The sequence below is a fragment of the Diceros bicornis genome, chromosome 9, assembly GCF_020826845.1.
Source record: "Diceros bicornis minor isolate mBicDic1 chromosome 9, mDicBic1.mat.cur, whole genome shotgun sequence".
Taxonomy (NCBI): Eukaryota; Metazoa; Chordata; class Mammalia; order Perissodactyla; family Rhinocerotidae; genus Diceros; species Diceros bicornis.
Window position 1 is genome coordinate 20,025,859 of NC_080748.1, and position 21,794 is coordinate 20,047,652.

A 21,794-nucleotide genomic window follows, 5' to 3' on the forward strand; every position below is an offset into this window, starting at 1 on the left:
AGAAAAAGAGCTTATTTTTATACCACCGGCTATCTGTATTCCTTCCACATTAGCTAGAAAATTGACTGCTTCTTTGAGAATAATACGAAAAGTTTACTACCCTTAACTCTTAATCAATATTTTTCTTTACACCCCAATAGTAACCCAAGAAATTTCACTGTTTAGGTTTGTGTGTTTGATTACTAAAGTAGTTCAGATTGCTATCCAGATCAAGGCAAGAAAGTGAGTATGCTTTTGCAGTATTTTAATTGCCAGCCAGTAAATAAAATATCTAATTTAAGAAAATTTGATATACAAATATCCAACTTATGAAACAGTTACATTTTGAGGATGATTATCACTTTGAAAAATAATTCATCATTTTACAAAATAATTCACTACCATTTCTTTTTTTACATAGCCAGTTTCCCTACTGAAGTTAATATAGATTTATTTACACAGATATTTTCAGGAATACATCTATCACAAATGGTGAGATACATCTTTATAGCATTCTTTCTTATAAATGGGTTTTCCAAAGATATATCTATGATAAATGAACTACTGTGAATTTAACCTAATTCTATTAAAGTTAAGCTGGATTCTAGACATTCTTCCACTCAACCATGGCCAAAAATAAATAAATAAATACAGGTGAGCAGCAGCAATATCAAAAGGGCATGAAACACACAAAAACATTATTTATGCAAATGAAGGTGTGATATCAAACCTCTTTGGTGTTTAGGAATTTCTGTTGATAGAAATATAAATAGAAATGGCAAGAAACCCCAAATTACTCATTTAAAGACCTCAAAAACATTATCCCTTTATTTGCAATCCTGCTGTTGTTTTATGTTTTCTTATTCTTTTCTACTATTCATGTTCATTAATGCTACCTAATATCCCTACGTATTTAGAGTAATATTCAATTCTAGGACATCTGGTACCAACAATATCCAATACTTTGTCTAAACTCGTAAGCGCATCTGTCAGTGACATCTGAGGGTTGTTAGAGACCATCATTTCCAGAACACTGAAAAGCAGTGTGTTACTGGCTCCAAATAAATTCCTCTGTTATCACCATGTTCACCAATAAAATATCAGCACCCTAACCCCTGATATAAATGAGCCACTGGGAAAATTTTTTTGTTGTTGTTGCTTTTATTGTTGTTGGTGTTATTTGAAGGAATAGATGGAATTTGAAATTAAATTCTAGTAGGATATGTATAATGGTGATGTATATGATCTTTGGGGGAAAAACAGAGGGAGCAAAAAAAAAATCATTGGAAAATACCTCAAGTATTGAGAATAGACCTACCATTCCCCTACTACTGTATGTCTAACTTAGAACAATTGGGTATTTCAGTATCCCCAGGGCTTATTCTGAGTCCTCACACACTTGAGATAAAGGTGCACTTGAAGCAGTAAGAACATTCATTAGGTTTATTGTGTTTCTCCAAACCTGTCTGGCCCATTCATTCCTAACTCTCGAGGACAAAACCAGATTTAGGAGTGAGCAGTATCTCAATGTCTCTGGCTTTTCTGAAAACTAAAATCTAATATTTCCAGTTGAATTCTGATAGCCCATACCAAATATATTTTTTAAAATCTACTAACTTCTATAATGTAATTGAGTCTAAAGAACCTAACGCATCTTTAATTTTACGTGCTCCTCTTGCTTTGCAAGAAGAGACACAAACTTACGGAGTTTACCACACTCATTGTCTCTCAACGTATAGTGTTTCAGAAGTGACAACAGTAACCCTTATACGTGCACATTTTGCTGCTTGGTCTGTTTATGTTCTGAGAGGCAGTACAGTACAGTGGTTAAGGGCCTGGCCCTGAGGGACACAGCATAGATCCACCACTAGCTGTGAACCTTAGCCAAGTCAGTGCTTGCCTTGGTTTCCTCATCTATAGAGTGGGGATAAGAATAGCAGCTACTTCGGAGAGCTGTTATGAGCAGTACACGTATATCAGTACGTGTATGGCATATAGAACTGTGGCTAATGTTGTTATTGCTGTTATTCCTTATTTTTGATGTATGGTAATCACAAAACTGAGTTTTGTAAAACTATGCAATTTTTGGTCAATGCTAAATCACGTACATTTTCTCTAGTTCATGGAGGTAATTTTTGAAATAAAATGAATTTAGCATTTTTCTATTGATCTGAAATAAATGCTAATCGCATGTGGTGAAGAAACTTCTATTTCCATGATGGCTTAAATAGACACAAGTTACACAATTTAAACTTTAAGAAGTTTCCAGTACTTTTTTTATATCAGGTGAAAACACTTTCCTTTTAGTAGTTCAGTGAATGAGTGTAATATAAGCAAATTACCTTGGAAACAATAGAAGAAACAAGCAATTTAGAAGGTTGTCCCTATGGAGAAAACTAGATATTTATATATACTGCTAAAATTAATAATGATTTTTCAGTGATTTTAATTTTAATGAAATATGCACCAGTGACTAAGGGAAAGAAGAGGAAATTTCCAGGTTTTTGAACTTCTTTTGAATTGATAACAATATTGCACTGATTGAAAATAGAATTGAACTTTGCTTAGATTTAAATTGTTAGACTGAGTTCATTTTCATCTGGATATTATGAGTATGCAATCATCTTGCTTTGTTTAAAGTGTTTAAACTATTCTAATGTATTGTTATTCATTTCTATCACTGAGAACTTTTGCCACATTTTTGAAATTTGAGTTATTCATAAAGACTAATATTTACACTGATTAACAGTTAAATCTGAAAAGGTAATTTTTTTTTAACTTGATATAACATTTTTCTGACAAAATATCATTAAAAATCATCAATCACCTAAATTAAGACAAACATCTCTTTTACTTATTGTAAGGAAAAACTGGGCAACCCAAAACTCTACAAAGTATACCTGACTTTCATTTTAGGAGACAGTTTGACCATGACTCCAGGAGAAGAAGGCGTGCTTGCTTTAATTGTGTACTATAATTATTCATATGTTCTTGAGAAATAATTTGATTTTATTTATATTTTAAAGCCAAACTGTAGGGCTGGGTGAAAAGTGTTTGGTAAGTATCCATCTCTAGAGACCCTAAAAAATTATGAAAAGCTCTAATATTTCAGCTACGTTGTTTTTTGCGTATAAAAATATCTATTGTAGGAGTCAACTATCACATGAAATAAATTGCATTTGTTTTAATTGAAAAAGATAGCTAAAAATTTCCTGTGGGTAATTGCAACAGTACGAGAATACCAGGTGCATTTATTTAACAAAAAAGTTGTAAAACAAATTGTGAAAGCAAAAGCAGGCTACAAAACAAGGGTTTTTGATAACCTTTGCCTTATTGAAACATGTTACACGTTAATATGCCACAGTTAATAAATGCTATAAAGTGTAAGTTAGCATTTGCTAATTTACTTTTGGACATCTCCCCCCACCCAGAGCACTACGGAAAATATGTGTATGTATGACAAACGCTTCCTCCTTCAAGTATCACAATCTTGTGGTCACGTAGTCTTCGTGCATGACTGTGTCTGTGAGGTTTACATCATAGTCTATACTAGAGTCTTCGTCCTTCCCATGCTTCTCCTTTGGTATTATTGGCACCGTGTCCTCCACCACCACCTTCTCTGACTTGAATGAACACACTCTCTTGCCTACCTGTAAAGCCAGCGTGTCTGTATTCCTTTCTCGATGGTCTACTAATATACATTGTTCACTGAGGCCGGGGATGTTCAAGGCACCCCGTGAAACCAATCCTCGGGATTCCAGTTGAATATGTCTGTCCAGTGGTCCTTCAGCCTGTCGACGAGCAACCTCTTCTGAAACAGAGAAGATTTGGTTTGCATTTTGCTCAGCAGCGTTTTGTTTTGATCGTCTATGAAATAAGCCAAAGTTTTTGATATCAGTCACAAAATTCACTTTTCTCTGCTTCTCCCTTGGGGGCTCCTGCACCACCAGGGCGGAACCATTGCTTATGTTGTGTCTTTCGGAGGCAATTGCTGCTGACCTCGGATGAATCAGAGTGGTTAAATCAAAAAGGCTGAAGTTCTTTTTCTTGTCCTTGCTGCTCCCTTCGTTATCACTCTTTTCATCTGAGTCTGCTGAATTGGAAGAGTCCTTTGCGGCCTGAGCGGACTGCACTGTAGACAGTTTGCTTCCTCTTAGTAACCCCAGGACTTCAAAGCGGAAACTAGAAATGTCTTGCTTTAGTTCCTAAATGAAGTTTAAAAAGATAAAATTAGTTTGGACTTTCAACATCAGGCAACACCATTTGCTCCCTTCATATATGGGTCTGACCTGTTTTCACTCGTTTTTAAGAGCTAAGCTTCTGCTCTGCTGTGGTTCTAATTGGAATTGCCAGTTTTCTAACGGGCACTTGTGTCATTTTGAGGTCTGCTAATGTCCCTGTTGGAGTTCTGTAGTAACAAGGAGACTTCCTAAATTGATGTGAAAAGAAATGGGAGGAGTTTTCTTTTCCACCACTGTGTAGTTGAGTATGTTGGGTCTAGGGGACTACAGTTTCAAGTACTTCCTCTCTAAAATACTCTGCTTTCGAGTCACCCCACACTCTCTCAGAGATGCATTTTATAAAGATTTTTAATATTGGCACAATTTTGTTGCCCAAAGGGATAGCTAAGACAAAAGAAAGTGGAGTCTACTCTTCTAGAGTTGGCAGTTACTCTCAATTGTTTACTACCTTGGAGTTGATTTTACCTAACATCTGGTTCAGCCACTAAATCCTGCACATTACTTCAGACCAGACAAAATGTCTTAGATTCATCCTATTCCCTTATCTTTTTGGACAACTGAATTGTCAGTCCTGACCTGATGGTAGCCTTTGTGGTGGCCTCCAGTCTCCAACCTATTGCCCAAAGCACCATGAACCATTTAACTTCAAAATTTGGATGTTGTGACTGCCAACTTTCAATCTGCGTTTTAAGTTTTGCAGTTTATTTCTCTTCTACCTAACTGGCTGCTTATCATTAGTCTTTTTATCAAACTTGCTGCTTTTCTCTGTTAAAGGTCCTCTATGGGTTTTTTATTTGTTTGTTTTTGCCTATAAGATCTTTTTGACTTTAATCATTCTTCCAAAATCTCTAAAAGCTGATGCAGAATAACAAAGGGATTTCACACACTTGATATGAGCATATCCATATTTCATGTATTCCAGCCATCTCCTCGGAGAGAGTTAAAAAAAAAACAAGAAAAAGACTAAGTTTATAAGTTATAATTAAGCTCAAACCTTAAATTTCCTGCTACCAAAGCTGTGCAGAGCACAAAGAAGCTTTTGTTGTTGTTGTTTTCAGAGTGTTGGTGACCAAATATTTCGAGTTTAGAAATCAGACTGAAATTTCAAAAACTAAAGCTCACTCGCTAGAGTGTTGCTGGTATCAGCAAGTCAAATGCCACGAGGCACTAGGATTTTCTCTGCCTCCAAATAAGCCCCTCGACATTTCAGATTAAGTAGGCTGGAAAACAATGTATTTTGAGGAGAAATTTCACCACTTATTTTTTTTTTTTGATAATTCAATAGGACTTTAATTTAAAATCAGAAGACATACAGTCTTGCTGGAACACATGGCTGTTTCCAGCTCTGATTTTCAATGTGCTGTGTCTGGTTCCATGCTCTGCAGAATCTGCCTCTTGCTGATGGAGATGAAAATGGTTACCTTAAAGTTCTCTTCAGTCAGACCTTCTTCAGTTTTGGCATCTCTAATCATTGCGGCCACGTATCGCTTCACCAGGTTCCTCATAACTTCCTGAGGCATTTTAAAACAACAGAATTTATTTCAATGCATAAATATGCTTTCTTTCTTGAGTCAGTTCTGAAGAGGAGACTGTACTTTATTTTAGTGTAAATTTCAAGATAGACTACAAGAATAACTTACTTGATATTGGTGATGTCTTCTCAAATTATCAGCAGCTCGCCTCTGAAAAGGAAAGGCACATTTACTTTTTGTTTATATTGATATATTACCATTCTGGAAAATAATTCATTGTTCTTTTAATCAAAAATATTTTTTCCTCATTTCTCCAAAGAGGGAATTTTACTAGACAATGGACAATAACTAGAGTGCTTCACATGAATGAAAAGAATGAGTGAACCAAAATAACAAAGTGCAAGGTTATAATCTATATGGCATTTAACATATAGAATTAGGTAACAATGATGGAAACGTTGTTCTTCTATATAAGGTGGTGGAGAATTAGGTAATTGTAGTTGACACGTACCCCAAATCACTTGAAATGATGCTAAGAGACACAGATGGGACATATAAAATAAAATATAAAAGAAATATCAAATAAAAATAAAAATTCAATAGAATAAAAAGCTAGCATTCTAACAATATGACAGTCTTCATAAATATCAACATAGCAAGATTAAGAATTTAGCCATGATATGCAACATGTCATCAGAAACATTGTTGGACAATAAACTCCCCAACACTAATTTCAATCAGATGCACATTAAGAGAGGATGGCTGTTTTAATTAGATGATTGAATTTAACAAAAAAATAAAATAAAAGATTCTGTTAAAACACAGGGTTCATTAATTTATCATTTTTTAAAATAAATGTGAGTTCCAGTTATCATTATTTATTTATTTTTTGTGTGTGAGGAGATCAGCCCTGAGCTAACATCTGCCAATCCTCCTCTTTTTGCTGAGGAAGACTGGCCCTGGGCTAACATCCATGCCCATGTTCCTCCACTTTATATGGGACGCTGCCACAGCATGGCTTGCCAAGCAGTGTGTCGGTGCGTGCCTGGGATAGGAACCGGCGAACCCCGGGCCGCAGCAGCGGAGCACGCGCACTTAACTGCCTGTGCCACCAGGCCGGCCCCCCAGCTATCATTTTGAAATGCTCAGAATGGTTTGGGAACAGAGCTGGGATCAGCACAGAGCAGTGATTTTGGAGTGCAGAACGGTGAGAGAAGAAGTTTAATGACTGGAAAAAAGTCCATTATAAATTAAGTTAAATAATAAATGACACTAAAATTATGTATGTGCAGATTTCACAAGTATTCTAAAGATACTAGAAAAAAAGCTATTATAATCCCAATTTTATGCATGTTGACTAAATATCAGTACTGATTCTTAAGGAAGAAAACTGGCCAAAAGAATCTAAAATAAAAAACTTTCTGTAATAAAGGAATGAATTTGGTAAATTGTGAGAAAGCAAAAGAGATAACATATCTTGGGTTTACATAAGTCTTTTGATCTTGTTCCTTACTAAATACTTAGTCGTAGGCTGATACAATGGAATCTTTGAAACGAGTTATGCATACATCTCTGTGAAATGATATTAGAAAAAAAATCAAATAATTCAAAAGAAACTCTTTCTTCTCTTCAGGGGAATAGATGAAAATGGCATTTTCACTGATCATGAGAATGGATTCATGTTTCATGATTATTAGTGACTTTTACAAACAGAGGAGACAATGCTTAACTTCCTAAAGGCCACTAATTATTGATTACCATTCATTTTCTATATGAATCTTAAGAAACAAATTTTCAATAGGATTATGGTATTAATTAGAAAACTGGTAAATTTGAAACTTAATGCAAAATTAGAACATCTTGAAAAAAATATAGCATGGGAATTTAAACTGGGCCACCAGATGGAGGTGTGACTCCTCTTGAGACACAGCTCAGCTGAAATCCAAGACAAATAGCACTTCTAGAAGGAAAAAAACCTTCCAGATCTCCTTAAACTTACTTCAAGTAAACACAAATACTAAAGGAAGCTGTATACCAACTTTAACACTCTGACTATAAATATTGCACAGGAGATCCCTATTCTATGATTTAAGTAGATAGAAACTTTGAATTTAATATAGAATTTAGTTGACTCAATTTTTATTATTTTGGGGTTCTATAGCATTTTGCTTTCTGTTTTAGTCTTTAAAAAGCCAATAAAAAATAGTCAGCAGAGAGCATTCTGAAGTCATGATTTCACTGTAAATTTCTTTAATGCAAAACTAAAACTAAGGATGACAGAATTAGAAAATTATGAGTAATAAGTGAAAATTATCATGATGCATTTTAGTATTAAAAAGAGCACAAACTACCTTTTTCCTTCAGCAGAACCTTACTCATATACAAATTTTAATAATAACTTTTTAAAAAGCGAAATAGTCTGGCAGAAGGAGAGAACATAGAAGAAGTTTACTATGGTAATTTTCAGGAGTTATTCAATATCCATAGCCCAGGTTTAAGGCTGTTTTAATATAGTTAGTTCTTTTTGTCAACCAATTTTTTTCCACACCTACATAGAAATACTACAAAACTATTTTTAGTCTTGTGAGATTATATCAGCTAACTAAATTTCAACAAGCTAGGAAAATATGAATGGATGAAGTTAACTATATTCTGAATACTGAACACAAAAATGAATGCAATAAATTCACCAAATGATAACTGCTAAATTATGCAGCTCAGATATCCCTCATGTCCATTTAATCTCTTCTCCTCTGGTTAGCACCATGGAATTGCTTCTTGTCTCATTGACCATTACTATTATATCAACCTGTTTCTACTTTCTCACTTTCTGCAAGGTGGTGTAGTGTGATATTAAGAAGATGAACTTAAGGTTAACACCTGGGTTTGAAGTTGACTGGACCTAAACAAGGAATTTATCTCTGAGACACTCTCTCTTCCCCCATTTTGTATTTTGCAAGGTAAAAATAAACTCACTGAGAGATTTTGAAGATTAAATGAGATAAGAGATTCAAGGCATCTATCACTAATATTAGTTCCCATCTTCTTTCCATTTTTTTCCTTTCTGATTAATAGTATGATTTAACACACACACAGTTTTTAATAAAATATTCTTGAATCACAAAACTTGTGGATAGTTTGACACATATCAGGATTACCTCTGGGGAAGTAAAAGGATTGTGCTTAGATGTAATTGTCTCTCTTTGTGTGATTTGCATGGCATTTCATGCTTGAGGAGAGCATTTTCTTTAGCTAAAGAATTGGATGTTTTTAGCCTAGGCAGTAGAGGTTTAGAAGTAAGAAATTTGTATTTAAGTAATAGTGTGAGGGGATGGTTCTAGTAAATATAGATAGATGTAACACAAATTCTGTAGGCAGTCACTTTTGTTTTATTAAAACTTTATTTTTTTAGAGCACTTTAAGGTTCACAGCAAAATTGAGGGGAAAGTACAGAAATTTCCCATTTACTGCCTACCCCCACACATGCATAGCCTCCTTCATTATCATTGCTTCCAACCAGAGTGATACATTTGTTACAACTGATGAACCTACATCGGCACATCATGATCACCCAAAGTTCATAGTTTACATTATGGTTCACTCTTGATGTTGTACATTCTATGGGTTTGGACAAATGTATAATGACATGTATCCATCATTATGGTATCATACAGAGTATTTCCACTGCCCTAAAAATCCTCTGTTCTCCACCTATTCATCTCTCCCTTCCTCCTCCAACCCCACCTCAACATCCAACAACCACTGATCTTTTTACTGTCTCCATAATTTTGCCTTTTCCAGAATGTCATATAGTTGAAGTCATATAGTATTTAGCCTTTTCAGATTGGCATCTTTCGCTTAGTAATATGAATTTAAGTTTCCTCCATGTCTTTTCATGCCTTGATAGCTCATTTATTTTCAGTGCTGAATAATATTCCATTGTACGGATGTGTCACAGTTTATCATTCACCTACTGAAAGACATCTTGGTTGCTTCCAAGTTTTGGCAATTATGAATAAAGCTGTTATAAACATACATGTACAGGGTTTTGTGTGGACATAGTTTTTCAAATCTTTTGGATAAATACCAAGGAGTGTGATTACTGGATCGTATGGTAAGAGTTTGTTTAGTTTTGTAAGAAACCATCAGACTGTATTCCAAAGTACTTGTACCATTTTGTATTCCCACCAGCTATACGTGAGAGTTCCTGTTGCTTTACATCCTCGTCAGCATTTGGTGTTGTCAGTGTTTCGTATTTTGGCCAATCTAATAGGTGTGTAGTGCTGGTCAGTCATCTTTTTGGGGGTCCTAAAAGTTTTATGAACATCTCTGCATTATGTTGGATTTTTGTTATGACCTCTGTGAATTATTCTTTGTGGGTTTCTATATCATGGCTCTTAACTTTGGGCCAATTTAAGATATATTTATTAAGTGACTGAATGTTCATGGCACTGGGATACAAGAAACCAGAGATGAATAAAATACACTCTTTGCCCTTAAATGGATTATAGTCTAATTGGTGAAATACCAAGAACACATATGACTACAGATGAAGGCAAAATACAAAAGAAAACATGTGGGGGTTGCTATAAGAATGTTATTTGAGTACAGGGAAGGAAGAAGTAGTATTGGGCTAAGGAAAGAATCAGTAGCAGCCTTCACACAGGGAATGGGATTTGAGATTGGACGTGAAAGAATCATAGGATTTGACAGGCAGAGACGCACAGGTGTTCTAGAAGAGTGGAATAGAGTGAGCTAGAGGGTGAGAGACATATTATGGTGACTTCCATAATATGTTGCAGTGTGCTCTGATAATAGGAATATATGGATTAGATCATGTAAGTTAGCATGGGTTCTTTATGTAGAATCTTAGATGACACAGTGAATTCAGTGGTTAGTAGGCACCTGAGGTTTTTGACTAGTTGAGTGACATGTAGTGAAAATTTAACTTCTGTGATAGTATCTGGCAGCAGCATTGGGTAGGAAAGGTATGTGTGAGAGAATCAGTAGATGAAGATATCAGTTGGGATGCTATTACCAGAATGTAACTGAAGGGTAAAGTGGGAGTGAGCTAAAAAGGTAGCAGTGTGAATGGAAAGGAGGGGACAGTAACAGTCACAAAGGGACATGGAGTGTTGAGGGGGAACAGAAGCCAGGGGGCTTGGCAGTTGGGATGGAAGCATGATGATGAAGATTTCTAGCCTGGCAGCTAAGATGCTGGTGCTATTAAGAAGACAATACAGAATTCAATTTTGAAGATGCTAACAGAGGACATTAAGGTGGAAATACCACTGTCTATTTTAAATCTTAGGAGAAGGTTAGCACAAAAGAAGAAGACTTGAGGATTATATATGCATTGAGGCAATAGTGGATACGGTCACAAATCACATTTCTCAGCATTGACAAAGGGAAACTATCAAAGACAATAAAATCATTGATCAATTGTGAATATGTCTATTAGGAATGCATAAAATGACCCTCTTTCTTTTAAAATTAGCTTTCTTAGGCTAACACTAAATTTTAATTCTCCAACTCCCCAGGATCTATTAAAGGTCAAGCAAAATCAAACTGGGTTTTAAATTTCAATACATGACAATTGACATGTAGGTATTAAGAACCAAAGACATGGTCCAGTCTCATTGCCTCATTTATAAGTAGGGAAATCAAGGCCCACAGAGTTGAATGAGTAACTAAAACACCACAATGTTCTCATGACAGTGCCAGTTCTGGAATTCTAGGCTAGAACTCACTCTTTACTCATTGCTCTTTCTATCAAGTAGACACGAAGAGACATCTGAACACATCTGCCCTGTATTCCGTGACTTCTCTCTCTCTTAACACATCTGAATTTGTGGATCAACATTCTTACCATACTGGATCCACATTTATTTGAATAAAAATTAACCACAAACACATGGTATATGTTATGGTAGTTTCCTAGGGCTGCTATACAAAGTACCACAAACTGAGTGGCTTAAAACAACATAAATTGATTGTCTCACACTTCGGGAGGCAAGAAGTCCCAAATTGAGATGTTGGCAGGGACATGTTCCCTCTGAGACTTAGGGTAAAATCCATCATTTCCTCTTCCTGGCTTCTGGAAGCCAGGAAGATTGACAGCCAGACTGTTGGCTGTCCATCCTTGGTGTTCCTTGGTTTACAGCTGCATAATTCCAACCTCTGCTTCCATTTTCACATAGTGTTCTCCCTGTGTCTCTGTGTCTTCACATGCTCATGTTTTAATAAGGACTCTACTCCAATATGACCTCATCTTAACTTTAATTATATCTGCAATGACCCTATTTCCAAATAAGGTCACATTGTGAGGCACTGGGGATTAAGACTTCAAAATATCTTTTTTGGAGAGACACATTCAACCCATAATATGTGTACTCTTTGCAATAAACATAATGATAATTTTTGACAATTAGTGACATTAAATATTATACAATAGAACTACCATCAGCAATACCTAGCATGTTTGCAACCTTTTTGTTGGGTAAAGATTCGCTGAGATTGAAAGGGATTTACTATAATAAAGGAAGGCATTACATCTTATAATTATCACTAGAAATGACCAAGAACAGAATTGACCAATTTGTGTTTATAAAAGTAATATAATAAAAGACATTTCATTAAAAAAATACTTATGTGGGTAAGGGGTATTTAATTTTTTCAAGCCATTCACATGTTAAACTTTGATTGATAAAGTAATCTGCAGTGACCAGATGTTCTCTATCTTTACTGAAAAATAATAAACTAGGTAGAATTATAGCATGGCAGACCTCGGTTAGGAATAAAGGATTTCTCTGTGAATGAGTTCATGTTTACAATGTTACTGAGAAATTTGTGGAGTTGCATTTTGCAGCTTATTTTTTTAAAATTTGATTGGTTGTCAGCTGTGTTTAAGATAGGAAAAATGGACCACGTGACCAACCAAGGACTTTCTTTCCTTAATTTGGTGTCTAGGAAAAACATTTTGGAGGAAGATGTGCACTTTAAGTGGCAGTTTTCTTTGTCAATTATATCAGAAATCTAGCACTGTGTGCAGAATGTTTCTTGGCAGAGTGGCTTTTAATGCGGTGCCCAGGGCACACCTGCGTGCCACATTAGCATAACTCTCAGTTTGCAGGTTCCTCCTGATTAGTCAGGACAAGACAATGGCAGTATTTGGATCACAGAACTAATGACAAAGGAAAAGACCAACTAGTGAGAAACCTCTGCTGCTGGGAGGTGACTGCACATTTCAGTCAGGTTCTTTAGAGCAGGAAGGTTCGCAGCTCTGAAAGGAAGGGCTCTGGGGAATCGGCCGTGACATTTTCTCACTCTTTATCTCTAGTTCTCTCCAGGTCCACTATGTGGAATGTCAGGCTCACTTCTCGCAGCAGCCTTCCCTGCAGTCAATTGTCAGTGCAGATTTCTCTCATTTCCACTCTAGTTTTGGTCTATCACTGATTTTAAGCCTGTGAATTAATGCCTTTTATTCTTTGCTTTGCTGAGTGAATCCCTTAAGAGATGCAGCTTGCCGTGTTCTTCTCTTTTTAAAAACAAGTAAAAAGGCAAGGGGCCATTCCAGGATGCGATCCCTTTTTAAAAATTGCAGTTTGGCTCATTTACAGATAGATTTACATATTGTTCTCTATAAACACACTTTCTAAGCATATAAAAATAAAATGCTTGAATGTTGCCTCGTCAAACCGAGTATTCAGGATCTCACTCTTGAAATATCAAGAGTATCAAGCAATTCATTCCTCTACATCCCCACTTGGGAAAGAAAATTTAATTAAAAGGCCCTGTCAGCAAATCTCCCAGCAATAAATTAAGGATCGAGAGAGACTCATGGATGAATACTGTCGCATCTGTAAGATTTGTAGGTAGGCCTGCTGAAAGTCAGGAATACTAAGGAACAATACATTTTGATAAATTGTCACTAAAAATGAAGGCTGAAAGGCATGTACTATTAGCATTTTCCCTTTAGTGGGGATAGGTGGTGCTAATCCAGTCACTGTTTGTAATTCCCCTGCAGTGACTTAACTGAGCATCTCTCTGCGGCAACTGGTCAGGCGTGAGTGTTCCATCTGTAATCCCAGAGCTGAGGGAAGCTAAATGACCCTAACGGAGACGGTCTTGCACGTTCTCCTCACTACGTGCTCAAGAGAAACTAGAAAGTGGAAAACATAAAACTAAGAAAGTTAAAATCACTTTTTTATGATTTCGTCAAAAGACTTAGTCTTTTTTGGCTCAGCATATTGACCTACTAACTTAGCATTCCTTTTATATACCTGATCTATGGCATTAAAAATGTTTCATACTAATTAAACACTTTGGGGAAGTATTTCATTAGTATCTTTTTACCTTAAATGATCTGGACCTCTTGAGCAAAAAGCACAAGGGTTGGTTTTGTTTTAGCTTAAAAAGCTGAGCTGGATACCCATGCTTTCTTTAATAGGAGTTTCTAGTCAAAGTTACAAGATGCAAATGCTTGTTAAAATGAAGATTACTGATGATTCTAGTGCACACTCAAGTTTGAGAACCAATGTTTTAATGCTAAGAAGAGTATTTGCTGATAAAATGGGGTTAAGCAAAAACTTCGACAAGAAGTACTATCAAACCCAAAAGCTACAGCATGTTTCTTATTTTATTATTGCACTCTCAATAGGCTGCCCCTTTGGTGGATTTTCATGATTTCCCAGAGACAAGCAATTTCTCATTAATGGGTTTGCTACCTACGATGAAGCTTTTGCTCAATAAAGCATTTCTGCTTCATTTATAATCTCCCTCATAAAGCATTCCAAATGAAAGGTTAATTTACCTGGAACTCCTAATCACCCATAAAAGGAAAGGCAAAGTTAATAAAAAACAAAAAAGGAGTTAATGAGTTTTCAGGGCTAGTTGTATCAGTATTATTCGGAAGCCATAAATAGCGAGATAAGATCGCCAGTGATGGGCTCTAGGGAGCAGCCAGTGTGGCAGCCCTGACGAGCACTGGCTTCAGGCTCTGCCCCACACATGAAGGGAATGAGCACAGCATGACATTCAGGCAGCTGCTGGGTGACAAGTGTAAGTAAGTGAGTCACAAGCGGGAAGGTTAGAGAAAATGCCTCCAAGAATGTATAAACTCTACCTTCCATTTAGCTTCAGTTTTCTGCTTAAAAAATGTGGCATAAATATAAACAAGTTGGGATGAGAGCAGAAGGTAAGCCAGCCTGTTATACAAGGGCTTTGAGATACAGGAATCTAAGAGCCAGCTAAAAATAGTGATGGGATCTGCAAGAGCTGTTGAGAAAAATCAAAAGAAGAATACACAACATGGAAGGTATTGTTGCAGGCTCATCAGACTTTCAGGGAAACAAGAGAGGGCGATGGGAAACATACTGGATTGGGAAACGAAAGACCCAGTTTTTTTCCCAGCTCTGTTACCAAGAGACCCTGAAACACTGGGCAAAGTAAACAAATTCTCTTTCAAAGGAAATGGCTGAGACAGATGATTTCTAAGGTCCCTTTGAAATGTCATGCAATATTCTAAGCCATGCCTTGGTTATACAAAGTGACTGTCATTGATATTTCAATGTCACCTTTTAATTAAGGGATATGTGTATCTCTTTGTCTTCATATGTCTACACAACATACTATCTGGAGGATCAACCAAAGTGAAATGAATTCACGACAAAATCAATTACTTTTTGCCATTATTTTCTCATTTAACTTCTTTGTTAGTATTACAACCATCTTACTTTACTTTTCATTTATCTTATATTTTTCTTTACAAATAATACTAGTATTATTACAAATAATTCAAATATTATTTATTTTCTTCTAAAATATAAAGGTATAAAACTCAACTAGGAGTATGCAAACCAAAATATTATATCCTTCTCCTTCTGGAAATGTAGTCCAGACAGAGAGTAAATTTATAGCATTGAGTTTGATTAGGCTGGTGCTTACCCAGAGCCTTAGCTTGGTGGAAAAGAGGCAGGATTGAGAGTGGGAGGAGCGTGGAGAAGAGAACATGACTCGCAATACTTATTTAGTTTGTCATAAATTCCCCAAGCACGAAAACGTCCATTACCAAAGGTTAGTAAAATATACGTGGCTAAGAGAAAAGGCATGGTTTGAGGACACAACTGATTATGAATTATCTTGCTGTGCATCAGCTTGGAGCAAAATATTCAAATTTAGAGATAAAGACATAAATTTGTTTTTTGAGACCCGTAATGTATAGAAAAGAAAGCTCTTTAACTCATGCCATTTACTCTCTCCCTCTGAAAGGTGTGAATCACTGCTTGAATAGGAAAGCCCAAGTGAATGTTAAGCTCTTCTTTTACCTAAGAAATGATGGTAACATACTTCTAACAATGTTTCAACAGTGGGAGGATTCTGAGGGGTGGGAGGAAGAGTTGGAAGTCAAATTCTTAGAGTGGTTCTCCATTATTTTGGTGGCTGCACAGATGGATCTCTTCAAATATTACAGAATATTAAAATATCGTGGCATCTTAAAATCCAAGGTTCCCTCTGCTCTTGCCTAAAATTAAAATATTAAAGACAAATTTCTTTTGTCTGTGGCCTTTATTTTTGGGCCCAGAAACTCTTTTTAAGTTAAAATACTCCTATGAGAGATAGCATAATAAGATAGTATTAATTGTTAATATCTTTTCAGAAACTGATTAAATAAATTTCTTATGAATTTAAGAATAAGATGGGAAAAAAGATAAGTATATTTTGATGTGGAAGGGAGTAAGCCAGAGTTTGGCTTCTCTGAAATCTTTTCTTGTTTGACTTAAGGAAAACATTAATTATTTCTTGCACTATTCTCATAGCATCTTGTACATGACTATATTGCAATGTTAAATACATTATATAACATATATTTTAGTAATGTGTCCTCACAGCTGTACTTCACATACTAGAAATGATGCCCTCAAGGATGGAGACCATGCCTTTTGTACTTCCTCCCACCCCCTGATTTCTAGCTCAGTTAAAGCATGTGGAACATATATCATAATTGCTTATTAAATCTAAATCATTACATTTATTTCATGATCATACATTTTTCATAATACGAACTTATTTTTTTAACAGCGAAATCAAACATTTGGGGTAAAATAATTTCACTTTTTCTAAAGTCAATGATAAAGTTTATAAATTAGTGTGAGGATTGCAGGATAAGACATCATACTCTGCCTTTGCTTCCTACGATCAGATATGAGCCCACAATTGAGTCCTTCAAGCTCATGGAGTTATAGTTTATGGAAAAGAATATAACTGCCTATGTGCCCACAATTGAGTCCTTCAAGCTCATGGAGTTATAGTTTATGGAAAAGAATATAACTGCCTCTCCTAACCAGCTCCCTGTCTGCTATACTCTCCTGCCTGTTAATTTCTCTTTAGAATTAGAACTGTTCCATTGTGTATATATACCACATCTTCTTTATCCATTCATCCCTTGATGGGCACTTAGGTTGCTTCCAAGTCTTGGCTATTGTGAATAACGCTGCAATGAACACAGGGGTGCATGTATCTTTATGCACTGGTGTTTTCAAGTTCTTTGGATAAATACCCAGCAGTGGAATAGCTGGATCATATGGTAGTTCTATCCTTGATTTTTTGAGGACTCTCCATACTGTTTTCCATAGTGGCTGCACCAGTTTGCACTCCCACCAGCAGTGTATGAGAGTTCCCTTCTCTCCACATCCTCTCCAACACATGTTGTTTCCTGTCTTGTTAATTATAGCCATTCTGACGGGTGTGAGGTGATATCTACTCAGCCATAAGAAACGATGAAATCCAGCCATTTGTGACAACATGGATGGACATTGAGGGCATTATGCAAAGTGAAATAAGTCAGAGGGAGAAGGTCAAATACCGTATGATTTCCTTCATTAAGTAGTAGATAACAACAACAATAAACAAACACATAGAGGCAGAGATTGGATTGGTGGTTACCAGAGGGGAAGGGGGGAGGGAGGAGGGCGAAAGGGATAATTCGGCACATGTGTGTGGTGATGGGTTGTAATTAGTATTTGGGTGGTGAACATGATGTAATCTATGCAGAAATAGAAGTATAATGATGTACACCTGAAATTTATACAATGTTATAAACCAATGTTACTGCAATAAACAAACAAACAAACAAAAAAATTAGAACTGTCACTGAGATGACAGGAAAATCAATGCCACTCCCTGTGGAGCAAGCCCCATTTGAGGTAGATAACAATGCCTAGGGCAATGAAGTTAGGGCATAACTAGCAGTCATAAAATACGTTAAATAAAATTAAAAACAAATCAAAATTTTTTGTTAAATAACTGATGTTACTTGATGATTCTAATATAAAAGTATAGTCGAATATTTCCAAAGCAATTTCTCCGAGAAAGTCAAAGGGACTAATGAATGTTAGGGTATTAATTCTCAATACATCACTGTGAGAACTTCAAAAATTAGGAAATTAAGTGAGAAAGAAATGAAGAATAATTTGTCCCAGGTCAGTGGTTTGGCTGGAACAAAGCCCTAAGCCCATGTATTTGCTGCTGGAATTGCTTGAACTCTTGCTTTCCAATATGAAAGAAATTTCCAAAAGTATAATCTTCCAATATAATGGGAGCATGGCTCTGAGAAATCCTAATATTTTTTTAAAAACACAACTTCTTGGCATTTAATATGATTGGGAGTAGAAGCAACATGTTAAGCAATTAAACATATTCTGAAGTCACTGTGCTTGAATATGGCACAGCATTCTCAAGTCATAATAGTCATTCAATCATTTAACTGAGAAATTTTTATCAAGCATAATATGATCTGTGCAAGGGCCTATACTAGGCACTAAGAATATGAGGTGACCAAAACAGACCCCTTCCCTTACAATCCAGAGAGAGAAACAGACAAGGAACAAGTAACACCACCAAAAACCTGAGTTACAATTGTGAAAAGAACTAGAAATTAAGGTATTAAGAGAGAACGTGCTACTTCCCCAAGCCTTGACTGGTGGGTCTGGGAGAGGTCTGGGTAAAGTGTGATTATTAAAATATTAAAATAACAGTGGCTGCCCTCAATGTAGCAAATGGGTTTATGAAAAAGTTGTAGTTACTCAGACAGTGTCTCAAACATGGCAGATGCACAACAAATGTTCATGAAATGCAACCAGTAAGAACAAAAATGTTAAAGTTCCAAAAATAATTCAATAAGGAATACAAATATACTCAAATATACAATTTTAAAAAAAGAGCAATACTAACATGCTGTGTTCTTACCCCGATTGTTCCAAAACTTTCTGGCTTTCTTCTCATCTTTTTCTTGCACAGTTGGGTCCATATCCATTTGATCAGGTACCAGAGAGACTTGGGGCTCGGGATGACATTGAAGGGAGTAGGCAGGGTACCTCCTTCTTCAAAATAACTCATCCAAAGCTTTGTTCGAGCAAATTTCCATTCTATATCTGCATGGTCCTGAACAGGAGAATATGACAACTGCTGACAGGTTTCTTAATTAATAAGGTGAGACAAACCTCACGAAGAGCCGTAATCTGACTTTGAGTGGCTTTTAGAACATTAATTAAAATGCTTATAAAAACACTGCTGACTCCCAGAGATAGTCATCTAAACATTTCAGATGATGGCTTACCCTGGTAAGGAGCCACAGCTCTCCTGTCACTTTTCATCCTTCCCTCTTCCGTGAAACAGACATCTAAAATAATTCCATGTTAAAGAGACTGCAGTGATTAGTTATGAATTGAAGATGAATCTTCACTTCCTGCACTGTAGGCTTGTATTAGCTCAGATTCATTAGATTCTGGCCACAAACAGTGCTTTATGTCTTACCCAAGGCTTTGAACCCCCACCTAGGTGGGTACACCTTCATAGATGCTCATGGCTTAGCCTTCTGGTGTTTCTAGGAAAAGTCTTACTTGATATGTTTCTGTGTGAATAATTCTTGCCCACCTTAAGGCAACAGGCATAAACTCAGAGAGAAGTTTCTCTAACAAATGTAGAAAAGGGCCTCTGACACAACATTGAACTTTGACACAACCTTGGTCAAATGGCACCAGATGGGAATATGGCTAGTGGTGTCTGAAAGCCTCGGGCTGTCCCCCTCATCATTTATTAATCGTTCCACTTTATTAACCTCCTAAAAAAACTTAGGAACTTTTACGGCAATTAGATATAGGGCAGCCAGTCTCCTCTTAAATTAGCCACAAATCTGATCTAAGTAGAAAATCTGGGAAGTAGGAGGTGGTAGAAACTAGGCATACATGCATTTTAAGAATTCAAAACAGTTTATTTTAACCCAATAATATTATAAAAAAAGAACTCAGATTTTGGAGAAGAATAACTGTAGACTATGCTTTATTCTAATATTCCTAAATTGCTATGTGCTAATGAATGCATATGATGTATATACCTTTCTACTCTGAACAATATAGATTTTAATCTAGACACTGGACAGATTGTGCTTTCAACAGGAATCACCATATCTAGAAAATGCATGGTCTTCATTGTTGCTTAGCAAATGTTTGATTGGATGGATTGACAGATAGATAGAAGCACAGAAGCTACAGTTTCCCTCCCCTTTTCTCTCCTCTTCCTCTCCTCTATTTCTCCACCTTCCTTTTCTTTCTAAACAAACATGTAGATTCTGTTTTAATAAGGAAAAGTATATATTGTTTGCTGCCGTCATGGAGAATGGGATTTAGTAGAATTGGCTCAAGGTAATACAAAGGCAGTCGCTTAGAGAAAGTGTTGGCCTGTGAGTAGCTTCTGCTCCTTCTAATTCTTTGATTCTCAGTGAGTCACAAGTTAAGGATTATCCTGACCTTATTATGGTCTCTTACTACTGTCACAAAGCAGACTCTTCCTTTGTTCACGTCTTGGGATTCTGAGAGGGTCTGTAATAAGGTCTAGAGTGGTTGCAAAATCTGGAGGTGAAAAGTTCTAGGTTGGTGATGACTAAAGCCACCTTTTGCTACTCACCTTCTAACTCTTAGTGAATATTTAAAACTTAGTTTAGGTCTTTCCTCTCCTAGGAAGCCTGCCTTGAAACCCATCAATCTCAGCTGCCTCCAACCCCAGCCCACATCCTGGTCCTCTCTTCTGTACTTTCACCACATTCTCAAATTTACTTTCTCAATATTGAAATTATTTATTGATATTTTTGTCCCTACTACATTACTTTTTTCTTGAGAGCAGGGACTCCATTCTTCTGTGTACCCCTAAAATCAAGCATAGGTCTGGCGTACGCCAGATGTACAATAAATATTTGATCAATGAACAAATGAATGAGTGGAAGCAGGCTTTAGATATGGCCTGCAGGATTGCTTTTGCTTTTCAACTAAATTTTCCTCTTTTTTCATGCTTTACCCTAAAGCTCTGTGTTAGGGGTAGCATGACAGAAAGTCCTTAGGGTAAATTCTGCTGTTCTGGGACAGGTGAAAATCAAATAACTTGGCATGTTCATGCTCCATGGTGGCATCATGCACAGGATGCTAGGAGGTACACTTGCTCAGGTTCTCAGTGCCTGCTCTCCTCTCAAGTAGTTTTAGAGTTTGGGGTAAACAAAAATAGAGATTTAAAGATCATTCTCATCTCTGTAAGAAGTAACCTAGAAAGATACACCCCACAAAGAAGCAAAAAGAAAATGTCATACTATTCTTGAATCATGTTCTCTTCTTGATGAAATCAGTACATTTAATGTTTTCTAGGATCCAAATTGTATATACAGCCTCTCTGTATATAGCTTAATAATGAGAGGCTCTCTAATTTTTTTGGAAAGTGGTCTGGAAAATAGAATCCATTTTGGAAACGTGTTGACTAGAGGAACACAGAACCTCTGAAGCAAACACATAGGGACTATCTTTAAAAATTCAGATTTGTAAGATGCTTAAATAAAGCTCCACAAATTCAGATACTCACATGAAGATCTTCGAATCTAGGTATATCCAGTAGGAACACTTTAGTCTGTGATTCAGTAAATAAAAATAATCCATTCTTATGTTTTATGCAGTTTTCATCTGTGACAGGTGTCTTAAAGACAGTTTAAGTAAAATTCAGAATACTGCTCCTCAAAATAACAATAATAGTACTCCAGAGGCTTAGCAATAGATTCGAAGAGGCA

The 21,794-nt window shown here is 36.3% G+C and overlaps 1 protein-coding gene across 4 annotated transcripts in view; it reads right to left on the reverse strand.

The window, feature by feature from the left end:
* Positions 1-227: 227 nt before the first annotated feature.
* TRPC4 (transient receptor potential cation channel subfamily C member 4) overlaps positions 228-21,794 on the reverse strand; it is a 222,152-nt gene continuing 200,585 nt past the window's right edge. For 3 of the 4 annotated variants that reach the window (XM_058548051.1, XM_058548050.1, XM_058548049.1), the window contains exons 8-11: positions 18,923-19,132; positions 5,861-5,902; positions 5,642-5,731; positions 228-4,184 (exon numbers count right to left, since the gene is read on the reverse strand). In XM_058548051.1, coding sequence (XP_058404034.1) covers positions 3,462-4,184; positions 5,642-5,731; positions 5,861-5,902; positions 18,923-19,132 — 1,065 coding nt within the window. In that variant the 3' untranslated portion in view covers positions 228-3,461. The remainder of the gene's footprint in view (positions 4,185-5,641; positions 5,732-5,860; positions 5,903-18,922; positions 19,133-21,794) is intronic. The other variant, XM_058548052.1, reaches the window with a different exon arrangement.